This window comes from Equus caballus, chromosome 24, assembly GCF_041296265.1.
Source record: "Equus caballus isolate H_3958 breed thoroughbred chromosome 24, TB-T2T, whole genome shotgun sequence".
Classification (NCBI taxonomy): Eukaryota; Metazoa; Chordata; class Mammalia; order Perissodactyla; family Equidae; genus Equus; species Equus caballus.
Window position 1 is genome coordinate 49,743,946 of NC_091707.1, and position 15,916 is coordinate 49,759,861.

The following is a 15,916-nucleotide window of genomic DNA, read 5'->3' on the forward strand; positions in this document are numbered from 1 at the left end:
TGATAAACCTCGGGATGAGAAATAGCAAGATTACTTGGGCAAATTGAAGTGCTGGGACCAGAATCAGAATCTGATCTTCATAGTTCTTTAGTCTATCATGCTGTTGAGGTTTTGAGTGTCTAGCATATACAGAATTCAGTATCAGACTTGGGCTGTTGTATTCAAATGACAGAATTACTTAATAGAATCTATTTGAAGCTATAATGTTTTGCATCCCCTTAGGATAAATAAAAAAATTAATCTATATGGAATAAAAATAAATTTCAGGGTATCGGGTACTTAATTTGCTTTTTTCTTTTGAAAATGTGTATTTCACACTTATACTTTATGTGCATACAGATCATTGCAGAATTCACCATAAGCTTTAACTGAATTTTTTGTGACTGTTTTTAATTACATAATTTATTATCATCTGTACCTTAATAACCCAGAAGACAAACAAGGTGATCCAGGTTATAAGCAACTATGCACCGCAAATTAGAATTCAGGTTCTTTAAAAACATTTAGTACATTAAAATATTCTTTAAAGAAAATATCTGACATGAGTGGCAAGAATATGTAAAGTTTTGTTAATTTGTTATCTAAACCTTTTCTCTTTAGATTTTGAATCCACTTGTTTCCAAGGCACAGCTTTCCCAAACAGTCCAGTCTCGTTTAGTTAGTTGTAAAATTTTGGGAAAATTGACCAACAAGTTTGATGCCCATACGTGAGTATTTATGTAGAATTTTTGTCTACTTTTTTCAATTAAATTGATTTAAAATATATAATGACTGTACGATTAACAATTAGGTTTGTTTATTCCATACTGCATGCAAGTTTAGCTGTTTTAACTTTACAGAATATAGAATTCTAAGAAGTCTACTTATTCACAGTCGTTTCTTTTTGAGCTCATGGCTTTTCAAAATCAGTAAGGTTAGCTTTTTCCTATTTTCCATCTTCGTCGTCTCTGTGACGTACCTAGTGTTCTGAGGATAAAACGGTGTTATCTTATAGACTTCAGAAATTGGTAAACATGACGTAAAGATAGTCTTTCTGCTTTCTTCTGTGTTGTGAATTTATTATTTTGAATAGTTTATCTTATTTTGAAGTTTTGTGGAGAATGTTTATAATTCATATGCTATTCTCTGCCCAGATAATAAATATCAAATGGAAAGAATAGAATGTAGTATAATTATGACACAAGAGTAAAATATAAAATTGAAGACTATTTTGGTTGATGGTTGCTGGATTCAGATATTCCACTTGCCTAAGGCCTTTTATCTTAGCTAAGATATTTAACTGCCAATCCAAAACTAACCATTATTTAAAAAAGACCCAGTCATATATATAATTTACAAGTAGCTGATGATAGCATCCAAATGTAATAACATGTGTAAAAATACAGTGTAGACTCTAAAGCTTTGTATTAAAGTATATGTTATTATTAAGCTAAGCTAAGATTTTGATGGTAATTGAAAATATTAATTATTCTAAAACACTCATCCATTTGCATGTTTCTTTCCTCCCCTTCTAAGCATTAAGAGAGAAATACTTCCCCTGGTAAAATCCCTCTGTCAAGATGTAGAATATGAAGTTCGATCTTGTATGTGTCGACAGTTAGAGAATATAGCTCAGGGCATTGGGTAAGTGTACTTTCAGTTCCTTATGTCACATTCTTATTTCTGTATTGTCAGACATGCGTGTCCTCTTCCATGAAAGCATGCTACTGAAGGGCTGAATTTTATATCATGTTTAAAAATGATCATAACAGCAAGTGCCTCCTGATGTATCTGGATTAAAAGAGATAAAAGTGAAGATGCTTAGCATGGTGGTAGGCATTCAATTAATGTTAATTTCTTTCCTTGTCACCTTAAGTTACTTAGTTATCATCCCAAATGCCTAGATCCAGGCAGGGAAAATGTCCCAATACAGTAGTCCCCGCTTATCCATGGTTTCACTTTATGTGGTTTCAGTTACCTGCAGTCAACTGTGGTCCCAAAATATTAAATGGAAAATTCCAGAAATAAGCAATTCGTAAGTTTTAAATTCCTGCCGTTCTGAGTAAATGGTGAAATCTCGTGCCGTCCTGCTCTATTCTGCCCAGGGTGTAATCATCCCTTTGTCCAGTGTATCCACACTGTGTATACCACCTGCTTGTTAGTCACTTAGTAGCTGTTTGGATTATCAGATCGATTGTTTCGGTATCACAATGCTTGAGTTCAAGTAACCCTTATTTTACTTTTTTTTTAAGATTTTATTTTTTATTTTTCTCCTCAAAGCCCCCTGGTACATAGTTGTATGTTTTAGTTGTGGGTCCTTCTAGTTGTGGCATGTGGGATGCCGCCTCAACGTGGCCTGACAAGCGGTGCCATGTCCACGCCCAGGATCCGAACCGGCGAAACCCTGGGCCACCGAGGTGGAGGGTGCTAACTTCACCACCTGGCCACCAGGCCAGCCCCAACCCTTATTTTACTTAATAACGGCCCTAATGCCAACTTTATTATTAGTTTTTGTTGTTAATTTCTTACTGTGCCTAATTTATAAATTAGATATGTATGTATAACAAAAAACAGTACATAAAGGGTTTGGAACTATCTGCTGTTTCAGGCATCCACTGGGGGTCTTGGAGCGTATCCTCCACAGATAAGGGGAGACTGCTGCATAAATCATACTTGGGCTTTAGCTGAAGCATTTCTTTTGGCCGGCAGTTGTATTATTGGGTCATTTCAGATAGAGTTACTAACTGGAAGTCTTGTCTTTGTTTCCTTTGCAACTCCGTGATTCCACTATCTACTTTGTTGCTCTCCTTGCCCTTTGGGTACTGAAGCTCAGAAAGGACGGGCATAGGGCAGGCAGTCTCTTCCCTTCACATATAAAAACTGATCTCATGTTAAGGTCTAAGTATGATATTAAAGGGAGTTTTATCTAAAACCCATCTTGGGAAATAGGTTTTTTTTTTTTTAAGGATCCTAAATTGGTACAAAAAACATTCGAACCTCTCATTTTTAGTAGAAGTTGTACTTATTTCACCTGGTTCTTTGTTTTACAAGCAAGGACAATCAGGTTGTTGCCATTTGTACAATTGCTAATTTTTTAAAAAGTCTGGGCCAATATTTAAGGCTTCAGGAAGAGTTTAGAATGTCACACAGATTCAAGGTAGCATTGTGTCCTCTGTCCTGTGTCCACCCTTGCTGAGTAAGAGCTAAGTGTTATGTTGGAAGCTTAACTTCATCAGAGTAATCAATTCCCTAATTTTGATCTCAGAGCCAACTTCTTTCTGATAGGTCTTCTTAGGCTAGGCTGACTCTGCATCATTGTGGATTGTGGATAGTTAATTCAGTCTTGCCCAGATCTGGGCTCCTTAACTAAGATCAGAACTAAGATTCATATTCTTTACTCTCCCTTTGATAAATATATAAAACCAAGGGGAGGTGCATACTTTTTTCTTTCAGCGTTGGAAAGTAGGAAGATTGTTAAGATCTGATAGCCATCAAGAGGAATTTCCTGCAGTGGAGGCTTAGATGAAGCCCTGAGTTAGGTGAAGGGAATTGGGAAGCGATAACTTCAGAGACTCCTGCTGATGTGATAGAGAGCAACCACCCACTCCTGCACTGGGAGTCAAGTTTAAGGCATTTGGGAGCGACAAGTGCTGGGAAGAGATCCAAGAACAGTACCGACATGGGTTTGTAATTTTGTATTTGCTGGCAGGGGAAGAATTACTGACCACCTTGGTTTAACCAGAAATGAGCACTATTATTCATTAGTAAGGTGATTAATAAAATGATCAGGAAGCAAAATTAAGAGATTCTTCTCAAGCTGGCATATCCATATGAAAGAAGAGCTGCAAAACACTGGAAAGCTAACTAGGGATTGTGCACCAGCTTGGGATCAAAGAGGACAATTCTTAGAATAATCAGATTAATAGTGAATAGTGTTATGAAGAGGTCGTACACATTCATTATAGGAAAAAATTGTGCTGAATAGACCCCTCCTTGTACAGGGATGACTAAAGAGAAAAGCAAACATGGGATCTACGAAAAGATCCTTCAGTGTTAGAGGGAAAGAGCATACAGCACTCAGATTGGAAAGGGAGAACATACTTTTGAAAAAGTTGATCAAACTTCTAATGCTGGTAATGTGGAAAACAAGATAACCTGAAAATCCCGCCATTACAATATCTGACAAAATTTGATGTCTGTTCATGATAAGAACTCTCAGGAAGCTAGGGGTGAAGGGAACTTCCTTAATCTGGTACAGGGCATGTATGGAAAACCTACAGCGAATGTCGTACTTAATGGTGGATATCGAGTGCTTTCCCCTGAGGTAAGAACTGGGCAAGGATAGTGTCCATCACTTCTTTTCAGCGCTGTACTGGAGGTTCTAGCTATGGAAATAAGGCAAGAAAACAAAACCAAAAAAGTCTAAAGATCTGAAAGGAAGAAGTGAAATGATTTTTATTTGTAGATGACATCACTGTTTACAAAGAAAATCCTCAGTAATTTAGAAAATAGCTATTAAAACTTATGCATTTAAGGACATTGCAGGATACAAGGTTAATATACAAAAATCCATTGTGTTTTTATATACTAGCAGAAGATATTTAGGAAATGAAAATTTAAAAATTCCATTTATAATAAATTTAACAAAAGATGTGCAAGACTTCTACACTGAAAAACTACAGAACAGTGTTGAGAGAAATTTTAAAAAAACAGATAAATACTATATTCATGGATGAGAAGACAATGCCGTTAATGTTGTTAAAATCTCATTTCTCCCCAAATTGATCTAGCAGTTCAATGCAATCTCCACCAAAATGGGGCTGTTTTGTAGAAAAACTGATTCTAAAATTTGTGTGGAAATACAGATGACTTAGAATAGCCAAACAATCCAAAAAAAAATTACAAACACCTTATATTACCTGTTTTCAAGACTTAACAGTAAAGTTACAGTAATCAGGTACACGTAATGTTGGTGAAAAGATAGATGTATAGATCCGTGGAACAGAAAGAGAGAGTCCAGAAACAGACCCAGACATATGTGGCCAGTTGGTTTTCAGCAGAGCGCCAGAGTGATTCAATGAGGAAAGGAAAAGTCTTCCCAAAACATGGTTCTGGGATACCTGGATGTTCATAAGAGAAAAAATGAACATTGATGGACTCTCACCTCACACCGTAGAAAGATTAAGTTGAAATCTGTCAGAGACCTAAATGTAAAAGCTGAAACTATAAAGCTCCTTGAAGAAAATATAGAAGAAAATCTTGCAACTTTGGGGTAGGAAAGGATTATTTAGATAAAAATCATGAACCATGAAAGAAAATTGTGATAATTGGACTTCATCAAAAAAACCTTTTGCTCTTCAAAACAAAAAGTCAACAAAACAACGTATGTTAACAAAGCAGAAAGTTTTCCATTCCCAGAATGGAAAACTATTCACAATACATATATCAAGCTAGTATCCAGAATATATAAAGATCTGTTACAACTCAATAATGCAGAACTTTTATAAACAATCCAGATAAGAAAAGAGCAGTACATTTGAACAGACACGTATTGCAAAAACAATAGTGAAATACTACTTTTGCCTTGAAATTGTAAAAGTTAATGATAAGTCTGCGTTGTTGGGCCAGAGTGTATTCTCTCATCTGTTACTCCACCTCCCCTTTCTGTTTCCTGTATTTGATGAATGTTTGTGAACTACTGATAATGCCAGCATATCTGTATCTGTATGATCTAGATTAATTTCTTACAATTTTTGACCCTCCAGTTGCTCATGTCCTTGTTTTAGACCTGTACTGTCCAGTATGGTAGGCACTAGCCATGTGTGGCTTTTTAAATTTCAATTAAGTAAAATGAAATAAAATTAAAACTTCAGTTCCTCAGTTGTACTGACCTCATTTTAAATGCTCATTAGATACATGTGGCTACCTTATTAGACAGTACAGATTATAAATATTTCCATCATAGCAGATGGGTGCTTGACAGCATTGTCTTAGAGTCTTTGCACTCTGTCCTGAATTTTTTAGATTTTCTTCAGCACTTACTGACTTTCTTGAACTCTATCAAATTATAATTCATGCCATCTTCCATCTTGTACCTAAGAAAGCTGGCCATATCAAAAGCCTCCCCTTTATGAGAGTGTGTGTCATTGTGATGACATCTTATCGTGGTGAATAAGCAAAAACAAAGTATTGAATAATGCATTTGTGATTCTATTATAAATATTATATATCCTCTAAAAGCATTTATATTGTGTTTTGTTCTTTTAGAGGGAGCATCTAGTGTCATATATCATTCTTCTATATATAAGTTAGTAATGTCATGTTTTAGGTAAATGAAAAAATAATTTGTCCCCCAAAATCTAGGTAAAAAGATTTTGTTTGAGTTTCTATAAGTACTACTAAGTTTTTCTAATTTGTTTAGATCATTTGTTGAAGTTGCTTAAAATGGAAAACTATATTATAATTAATGAAGTTTAATATGAACCAGTCATTAAGATTTCTATAGGTGATAATATTGTGCTGGGGAACTTGAATTGATTTAAGTAATTATGCAATGACTATTAATGTTTCTTACGTTTATATCTTGCTTTCCCAATCAGACTACCAGCTTCTGGAGAGCAGGAGCCATATCTTTATGATTTTTCCTGTTTTATACAGCAACTAGCTCAGTGACTTGCTCTTAGTAAGTTCTTGATACAAATGTATTGATTTGATTTATTTTCTTCTATTGCTTATTGTGCAGGACAGAACTTACAAAAAGTGTGGTGCTCCCTGAATTAATAGAACTCTCTAGGGATGAGGGCAGCAGTGTGCGGCTTGCAGCTTTTGAAACTTTGGTTAATCTGCTTGACATATTTGATACAGGTAAGTCTTCTTGTGGACACATTTTTGCTTTTGAAAGCAAGGTTTTCCCATATAATTTCTATCACTAATAAGGAGTAAAGGTAGATGCAGAACAGGAGCTGGCCCGGTGGCGCAGCGGCTAAGTGCACATGTTCTGCTTCTGTGGCCCAGGGTTTGCTGGTTCGGATCCTGGGTGCGGACATGGCACTGCTTGGCAAGCCGTGCTGTGGTAGGCGTCCCACATATAAAGTAGAGGAAGATGGCCATGGTTGTTAGCTCAGGGCCAGTCTTCCTCAGCAAAAAGAGGAGGATTGGCAGCAGTTAGCTCAGCGCTAATCTTCCTCAAAAAGCAAAAATCAAAAAAAAAAGTAGATGGACAACAGAATTTCTTATGTTAAGTTTTATGATGAATGTCGAGCCTCCCTTCCGCTCTTTCTTTTTCTGGTCTTTTCTCTTTTGGTGCCTTCTCTGCTGCCACTTCTACGCTCATGTCCCCAGTGTTGCTATGTATTCCACACCTTTCCCTTTTCTCTCGTCGACATTTAACTGACTTGTGGGTAGGCCTAAGGATTTGACTGGGTAATTAGCCTTTAACTTACTCAACTAATTGACCCTAAGACAGATCTTGACTAGAACAAAGTCTAAATTAACTTCCCCTCCCTAATATTTTAATGCTGGAAATCCCATGGCCATAGGAGGAGAAATTGGGATGGGGTATTTGAGTGGGAATGGATAAGGAGGCATCTCTTAGTGTTGTGCAAATCAAATCACGAAGACAACTTGCTGCCTTCCTGAGCGTGTGACTACATTCTTGACTTGCTGGATGTCAGATTGTCAGTAAATATTTACTATTTTGATAGGGTGAAATTCGGAGGGTAAATGTCAGGTACTCAGGTGCAAAACTCTGTTGTGTACTTACAGGATTCCGTTTACTTGGATTAACATTTTAGCTGAACTAGGAGAGCCTCTTAAAGATGATTGCGCTGTGGGCAGTAGTTATGGATGGATGTTATGGAGCAGTCATTTAGGCTATCAGATGAGCCAGAGGAGGAGAAGCTGCGATATGTGAGGAAGGAATGAATGAATGACTCTCCTCGTCCAGATAATGGGGCATCCCCCCCAGGCGTCCAAACTAGGAACCTTGTCGTCATCTCTGATCTCTTCCCTTTCACTGCCCCACAGTTGGGGATCACAGATCAGGGCCTAACCTGTGTCTGTGGCTTTATTTCCTTCCATTCTTTCCCACTCCTCTGGTGTCTGGTGCTCCAGCCGCACCTGACATTACTTATCGTACCAAATTCTTTCATACCTCTAGCCCTTCCACATTCTGTTTTCTCTCCCTATTTTTTCCCCCTTCCTTCTGTTTTTATGCTAGCCAGCTTCCCCTTCAGTGCTCAGTTCAAGTACAGTTTCCTCCATGACATCTTTCCAAATCCCTTATACCAGGGTTGGCAAACTATGGCCTATGGGCCAAGTCCCGCTGCCACGTGTTTTTGTAAATAAAGCTTATTGGGACGTAGCCCTGCCCACTTGTTTACGTGTTGTCTGTAGCTGTTTTTGGACTACAGTGACAGAGTAGTTGCGACAGATAAACTGCAAAGCCTGGAACATGTACAAAAATAGTTTGCAGACCCTTGTCTTATACCAACTCTTAAAATAGTGGTCACGTTGTCTTATGATATTTATTGTGGCTGGCTTCTTTGCTAGTCTGAGTTTCTCAAGTTCAGAGACCATTTCTCATTTGTCTTTCTACTTCTACTTAATATAATGCTTGTTCTGTAAGAAGTTCAATAAATGTCGAGCGAACATCTAGTTAAAACAGTAGATGTGGTACTGAAATGTGAGGATAACAACAGTAATAACAATATACTAATAAGCCTGTTTGTTTCAGCACTTTACTTAGTATTGTCAGACCCCAAATAAAGCACTGATTCATTTCTGAAAGTTTAAGAGAACTGTGGGAAATTTAGAGAGTATTTACAATCAAGAATTAAATATTGCTAATACATCAGCCTAAGCAGACATACTCAAAAAATCAATCAACTTTTAAAGACAAATTTTTAAAGAAAGTTTATTTTTAAGAAATAAAAGTGAGGAATTTCCATATGCAGAACATACTGTAAGCTAACAATTTCTATCAACAGTGAAATGATAAAATGGGCTTAAGCTGCAGCACGGTGTGAGATGCATGCAGAAGAGAATAAGAAAGATTTCCTGCTTCTGCTGCTCACCTATTTATGTTAGTGGTATTAGGATTCTTTTGGTTGTTCAGTCTCAAAACCTCAGTCATCTTAGCTTTTTAACTTGCAGCCACTCTTAGCATTCTATTCCCCATGATATGAAGCCTAAACCCCTCAGCCTGGCTTTGAAGTTCTTGATAATTTCGACTCTCCTCTCACCCCTTCTTCACCACACACCTCCATCGTCATTGTTTTCAGGCATTTTCTATTACTATGTGGCTAATTTGGTAATTTTTATTTCTCAATTTGTGTCTCTGTATTAATTACCACACATGCAGTGTGGGCAACTCGTTCTAAAGTATGTTTTATTTTGTTTTGTTTTCCAGATGACAGAAGTCAAACTATACTTCCCTTAGTGAAATCATTTTGTGAAAAATCTTTCAAAGCAGATGAATCAATTCTTATTTCCTTATCTTTCCATTTAGGAAAACTATGCCATGGACTATATGGTATGACATTTCCTAAGAATTTCTAGGTTATAGTTTTTCCCTTTTTCTTCTACCTTAACCCCTAAACTTCAGCTCTTCAGTTGTAAAACCTATCCTTGTGTCTAAAATCTTAAGAGATCTTAGAATTTTGCTAGCATAATTTAGAACACATTTAGGAATGAGTTTTTCACTAGTAGAATCTGTTTGAAAGAACGAGACAGTGAAATAGGCATAACCCTTTAAGTTTATGAATATTTTATATTTATGTATTAGTTGGTATGTGATAATAGAAGCTTGGATGTGTTAACTGTTGGTGCATAGTAAGTGTACCCTTATTAGCCATTTGTTGAATAATTAATATATCATGTGAGAAGTTCAGCTTAGAATGTAGAATAATATCCCTAACTCTTGGCATTTTGAACATATTACTCAGTTCTTAGCTTACGATAATAATGTAAGTATCAATTAAGTTGTAACCATCTAGCATAGTAAAACATTTTTTATATGGACTGTAGACTTTGAATGGCCGGTTAAAAAAATGTATTGCAATACATGATGAGTTCCTGGCTCCCTAAGATAGTCAATGAATGTGGAAACAGTCCGTTGATCAAAAATATTTTGAGGGGCCGGCCCGGTGGCGCAGCGGTTAAGTTCGTACGTTCCGCTTCTTGGCTGCCCTGGGTTCGCTGGTTCGGATCCCGGGTGTAGACATGGCACCACTTGGCACACCATGCTGTGGTAGGCGTCCCACATATAAAGTAGAGGAAGATGTGCACGGATGCTCAGGGCCAGGCTCCCTTAGCAAAAAGAGGAGGACTGGCAGTAGTTAGCTCAGGGCTAATCCTCCTCAAAAAAAAAAAATTTGAATTTCCTTTGCCATCTTTCAGATTCAATTTTTAAGCTCCTTCTCTGCAGACACATATGCATGCCTTTTCTGCAGGCAGTTTTAGAATATTTACCATAAGTAAACGGCAGTAATGGCCACAGTATTGTTGCTGTAGTGACTTGTTAGTGGTCTACAGCATGATGCATGCTGCAGAAATTAATGCAGGCATAATTCCTGCATTTCATGGTTTATACTATTGAAATTAAAGTTAAAATATTATTAAAATTAACATAAAAGAATAGACCCATTAGATTTCTTCATAATAGTTACTCTTTTCACCTTGTCACTTTTATCTATGATCTCTAACTATTTATTTAAATATTTGGTTCCAATTATGTTTGTGTTGTACTTTACTCTTCTCTTTTTGATTTTGGTTTTCAATTAAACTGTTGAGCAAAGGTTTTACATTTGTTTTAGGAATTTTTACTCCAGATCAACACTTGAGATTTTTGGAGTTTTATAAGAAACTTTGTACATTGGGTTTGCAACAAGAAAATGGACATAATGAAAACCAGATTCCAACCCAAATCCTCGAGCAGGAGAAGAAATATATTTCAGTACGGAAGAACTGTGCTTATAACTTTCCGGTAATAAATTATGTATTTGTATCCACTAAACATTTTGATTATAACTTAAAAATATGCGAATAGATAGCATTAAGAAGTATTGCCATATTCGACGCTTGCTGCTCAGCATTGTGTTTGGTATAAATAGTGGGTACCAAGTAAATACTGGTGTAATTTACATTTATCTCTGTGTATAAATCAGAATTATATGCATGCATTTGGATCTTTCAAATATGATTTCTAACTGAACTGTGATTCAGAGGATGTGATTTCAGTTTATCTGAAATGATTATAATTTTAGGTATTGACCCACGTTTTTCTCTCCTTCACATTCATCTTCTCCCTTCCACCTCCACCAGGCCATGATTGTTTTCGTTGATCCTAAAAACTTCCACATGGAACTCTATTCTACATTCTTCTGCCTTTGTCATGACCCTGAAGTACCAGTCAGATACACTATCGCTATTTGCTTTTATGAAGTAAGTCTGAAGAAGTGATACCACTTTACATGTGTTGTTAATTCGACCTAGGTGTACTGGATGTTTTTTTTAAATATTTTGTACACTTCTGTTTACAGATTTATTATAAAATATAGGTTCCATATGTCTTTCATATTCTGATCCTAAATCTTATTTTAAAATTCCCGTAATTCTCTTTTTAGAATGTTCACAGAATTCATATACATAAATATATTATATTCGTTTGTCATTTATTAATCCATCCATCCAATATATCTATACTTTAAGCCAGACATTGTGGTGTGGATGTGGGTGTTGCAGATTTGGAAGTAAAATCAGTTTTTATATGCTTTATAATCTTCATGTTGAACTTTCCACCTAAACTTAAGAACAAATGGAAATTTGAGAGAGAGATTATTTAAATAGCTCATGTTTCATGAGCATAGCTTTTAGAGTCAGCTGTTACAACAACTCTCCATAATGTAAGAGCAAAAGTGGATTTAAAGTTTTGTGGTGAAAGTAATTAACTGTTTAACCCTTGGTGAAATTGGGGGCGTGTTTCTTGAATGACTGCAAAGTGTGTGTATGCTGTAGTTGCAGCAAAATGTGTAAACTAGAACTTGTCCACTTCAAAACCGTCACATAAAAATTTCTTTATAATAAAGTATTTCCTTTCTTTATAAGAAGTATGATAAATGTTCTTTTTCTCAATGAGCATATTTCATCCCCTTCCTTGCACAGTGTTCCTACATCAAAGCATTGTTAGATTAGCTGAAAGTGTGCAGGATATCCATAACATCGTTATACATGTTACTTAAGATTCTTTTGGCTATTGAGTGATAGTGTTTGCCTCTTTTGAATAACATTGTTTTTTTTTAAAGATTGGCACCTGAGCTAACAGCTGTTGCCAATCTTCTTTTTTTTTTTTCCTGCTTTTTTCTCCCCAATTCCCCCAGTACATAGTTGTATATTTTAGTCGTGGGTTCTTCTAGCTGTGGCATGTGGGACGCCACCTCAGCATGGCCTCATGAGCGGTGCCATGTCCGCGCCCAGGATCCGAACTGGTGAAACCCTGGGCCGCTGAAGTGGAGTACGCGAACTTAACCACTAGGCCACGGGGCCGGCGCCTGAATAACATTGTTTTCTGGTGTGAATGAAATAAATGTTCATTGTGCAAAATCTAGGAAATATTCCCTTTAAGTTAATTATCATAATTAACTTAAATTAATTAAAATAATCCCAGTGTTGCATAGTCAAGTCATCTTTGTAAATGTGTGTATAGAAATTTGCTTTTGGAGGAGAAGAAGGCGCAGAGGGCACTGGCTGGCCGAGTGAAATATTCGTCTTCAATATGTGTTAACTGGGTGTGTGGGCTTGGTTACCATGTGTGCTTGGATTTGTCTAGATGAGTGGTCTCCAGAGATGGTTGCGTGAGATTAGAGTCTGAGAATGCCATGTTTATGAAATGGGAGAGTTTCTATTTATGTTTACTTTTGTCTCATCCATTTAATATTTCATTTTAATTTGTGTTTTATAGTGGGCGTAATATGTTAGCATCATAAGAATGAACATATTGAAATATGTGTACAAAACTATTTCATTGATAGTAGTGAGTTTGGAAATCATTGATCAAGCCATTTACTGGATGGCTAATTTCCATTTTCTGACAATCATACTATATAGGTAGGCTGATAATGATACTCCATAAAATAAATGGTTAGTCTAGGTTTACCCTTTTAAATTATGAAAATCCACTGATGGATTTAAATTTTCCTAACAGTGTTATTGCTAGATTTTGATAATTACTTTAGTATGTTCTGACTTTGTTTTTCGGAAAAATATTTTGAAAATATTTTCAACAAGTCAAAACAACTCTGTAGAACAAAGATGTTTAAAACATTTTATTTATCCAGGAACACTTTTTTCAAATTAAAAAAAGTATGTTAAAAAAAAAAGCAGGGGGTGAATTAGAAACTGGTGAATCTACCATTGTGTCTTTCCGGAGGGAAGAATCCCCTGTTCGCAGAGGAGCTGGATTAGTCTGGACTCTCCCAGCTCCTTTCCTGTCGGTTGGAGTCTTTGATGGGGAACGTCTTCCATGTTTGCTTGGGTGGGAATCCTCTCTATCCCTCTGTCAGTATAAACCTTCCACAGCGCTGGCCCTCTCTGGAAAGCTCTGAATTGCGATGAATGCTCATATGCCTGGGATGTCCTGAAAGACGTCCTTTTTTGCTGTTTGCTGCTTAAAGCCTTTAAAATGTGAACTAGAGGCATCCGTGGGCTTATTATTGCTTGTGATATGAACGTTATGACTGATAAATCCCTTCTTCTGCACTTCCCACCCCATATGTGCACTTCCGCACCCTCATATGTCTACACACTCCAGTGTGTTATGAAGCAGACTAAAAAGCTGGTTATGTATGCAATTAATTTTTCTAGAAATTCAATTTTATACTTATGTTGTAACTTAGTCTCGTTTTAGAAGAAGTATCAGGGATGTATTTTAAAGATTACTGTTATAACCTTTGTATGTCTAGTAGTCTCAAACCTGAGAGACTTTATTGCTACATTTTAGGTGTCTAAACTTCTGAATTCTGGAGTATATTTAATACACAAAGAACTGATAACGTTGTTACAAGACGAATCACTGGAGGTAATGTCTTCTTACTCTTGGATTTCACTTCTTTTGTGTGAAGTCTGAATATGTTAGTGCCTTTTCTCCCCTGCTTCTTGGCAATTGCACAAACTCTTTCATCTGACGAGCCCCAGAGGCTTCAAGTCAATGTATCACTGTATCATAGACTGGAAATTGGGAAGGTGTTTAAAAAGCATTAGGTTTTAAAGAATATATGTATATTTATTTGATAAAGTTTTGGAAATGCCGGAAAATAGACAGACAGAAGAATACTTTTACTTCCAATCACTGTTACTATTTTGTTATATTTTTCATTTTCTGTTTTTTCTATATAAAGGTTTTTATTTCACACAATTGTAATCGTATGTTGTATCACATTTTATGTATATATTTTTCTCTTAGCATCGTTTGGGGAGTATACTTGTGAAGGCTTTGAAATACCTTATTTTGATACTGCGTTTAGTGTATGCTGTTCACCTAAATGCTAACTGGCTTGCCAAAGCTCACCTCATCAACATCTAGACGTCCCTGAGGGTGTCAGCTGACTTCAGCTGCTTTTCAGAAGTTGGGAGGCAGTTTCTGAGCGTGTTGTTGTAGAAGGAGCCGCCTCAGATCTAGACTGTTTGAACAGTATCACGAGGCAGATATACTGATCCCTTTTCAAAGGTAGTTTAATCAAGGCAGTTGATCATGTTTCTAAGACCTTCCAGCAAGAAGATGGCAAAGTAAGAAAATAGAAACCCCCAAAATGTTATTTGGTAAATAACACTATTTCTGTGTAGAAATTGACCTGTGAAGTAAACTAATTTAAGATTAGAAAAATGTAATCATCACCATAAGAGTAATCAATATCTCTATTAAAAGGTACTGGATGCTCTTATAGATCATCTTCCAGAGATCCTGGAACTTATGTCTACTGGTGGAGAAAGCAGCGTGCAAGAAAATAAGGTAAATCCCGTGTATGTAAAAAGTTTCTGCATGTCGTAAGCATTACCTTACTCTGCAGAGTTGTTGTGAGGCATCCATGAAAGAGTGCATGGAAAACATTTGAAGTAGTGCTGGCCACATAGCGGTAAATGTGTGCTGGAGTTTGAGCAGCTTGAATTTCCTCCACAATTCTTATATTACCATGATTCTTACTTATTGTCCTTAGGGTTTATATTCATATTTTCAGTTTTTATTAGCATTAATTATTATTTCAAGAATAGCAACTGGTGAGGACAAAAAGGGTGGGAATTTAGAAGGTCAAAGTTTGCTGACAGTGAAATATAATAAATTTTACTTTAATTAGAAAGGTTGTGAGTCCCAGTCTCTATTTCAAAGTTTTGTTTCCAGTAACCATAAATTTTGCTAATGGATTTTTTTAAACTATTTGATTTCACCAGATAATTATCTCCCTGTGACAACTGAGATGCCTCCTAAGTTCTGAAACCAGCAAGAGTGTTGTAAGGCTGAATGATTTGACCGAATGCTGCACTGGATTTATTTAATTATCATTGATTCTTTTGATGTGTTTTCCTTTCCAGTTATTGTCTCTTCCTGACTTGATTCCAGCCCTCACGGCCGCTGAGCAGCGAGCTGCAGCCTCCTTAAAATGGAGAACTCACGAGAAGCTCCTACAGAAATATGCCTGTCTGCCACATGTCATATCAAGTGATCAGATTTACTATCGTTTCTTGCAAAGAATGTTCACAATCATGATGACAAATGTGAGCCCAACGCTTTTTATCTTATTATTCTTTTGAACTTGCACCTGATTTTGGAATATGCGAATTCTTCACAGTCTTGAAATAGTACAACAAGCTCAGTTTGTTCCGTTGTGCCTGGAGGGAAGTTCTCTTCCCGGGTCCCTGAGGAGGGAACTCGGGTTTGCCTTTGCTT

The 15,916-nt window shown here is 36.6% G+C and overlaps 1 protein-coding gene across 4 annotated transcripts in view; it reads left to right on the forward strand.

The window, feature by feature from the left end:
* PPP4R4 (protein phosphatase 4 regulatory subunit 4) overlaps positions 1–15,916 on the forward strand; it is a 107,836-nt gene that overhangs the window by 56,957 nt on the left and 34,963 nt on the right. For all 4 annotated transcript variants that reach the window (XR_002803657.2, XM_023628327.2, XM_023628329.2 and 1 more), the window contains 9 exons: positions 601–707; positions 1,516–1,623; positions 6,722–6,843; positions 9,389–9,511; positions 10,794–10,963; positions 11,302–11,421; positions 13,976–14,053; positions 14,900–14,983; positions 15,562–15,744. Coding sequence is in view for 3 of the 4 variants with exons in the window: in XM_023628327.2 (XP_023484095.1) it covers positions 601–707; positions 1,516–1,623; positions 6,722–6,843; positions 9,389–9,511; positions 10,794–10,963; positions 11,302–11,421; positions 13,976–14,053; positions 14,900–14,983; positions 15,562–15,744 (1,095 nt within the window). In the remaining variant the exon portion in view is untranslated. The remainder of the gene's footprint in view (positions 1–600; positions 708–1,515; positions 1,624–6,721; positions 6,844–9,388; positions 9,512–10,793; positions 10,964–11,301; positions 11,422–13,975; positions 14,054–14,899; positions 14,984–15,561; positions 15,745–15,916) is intronic.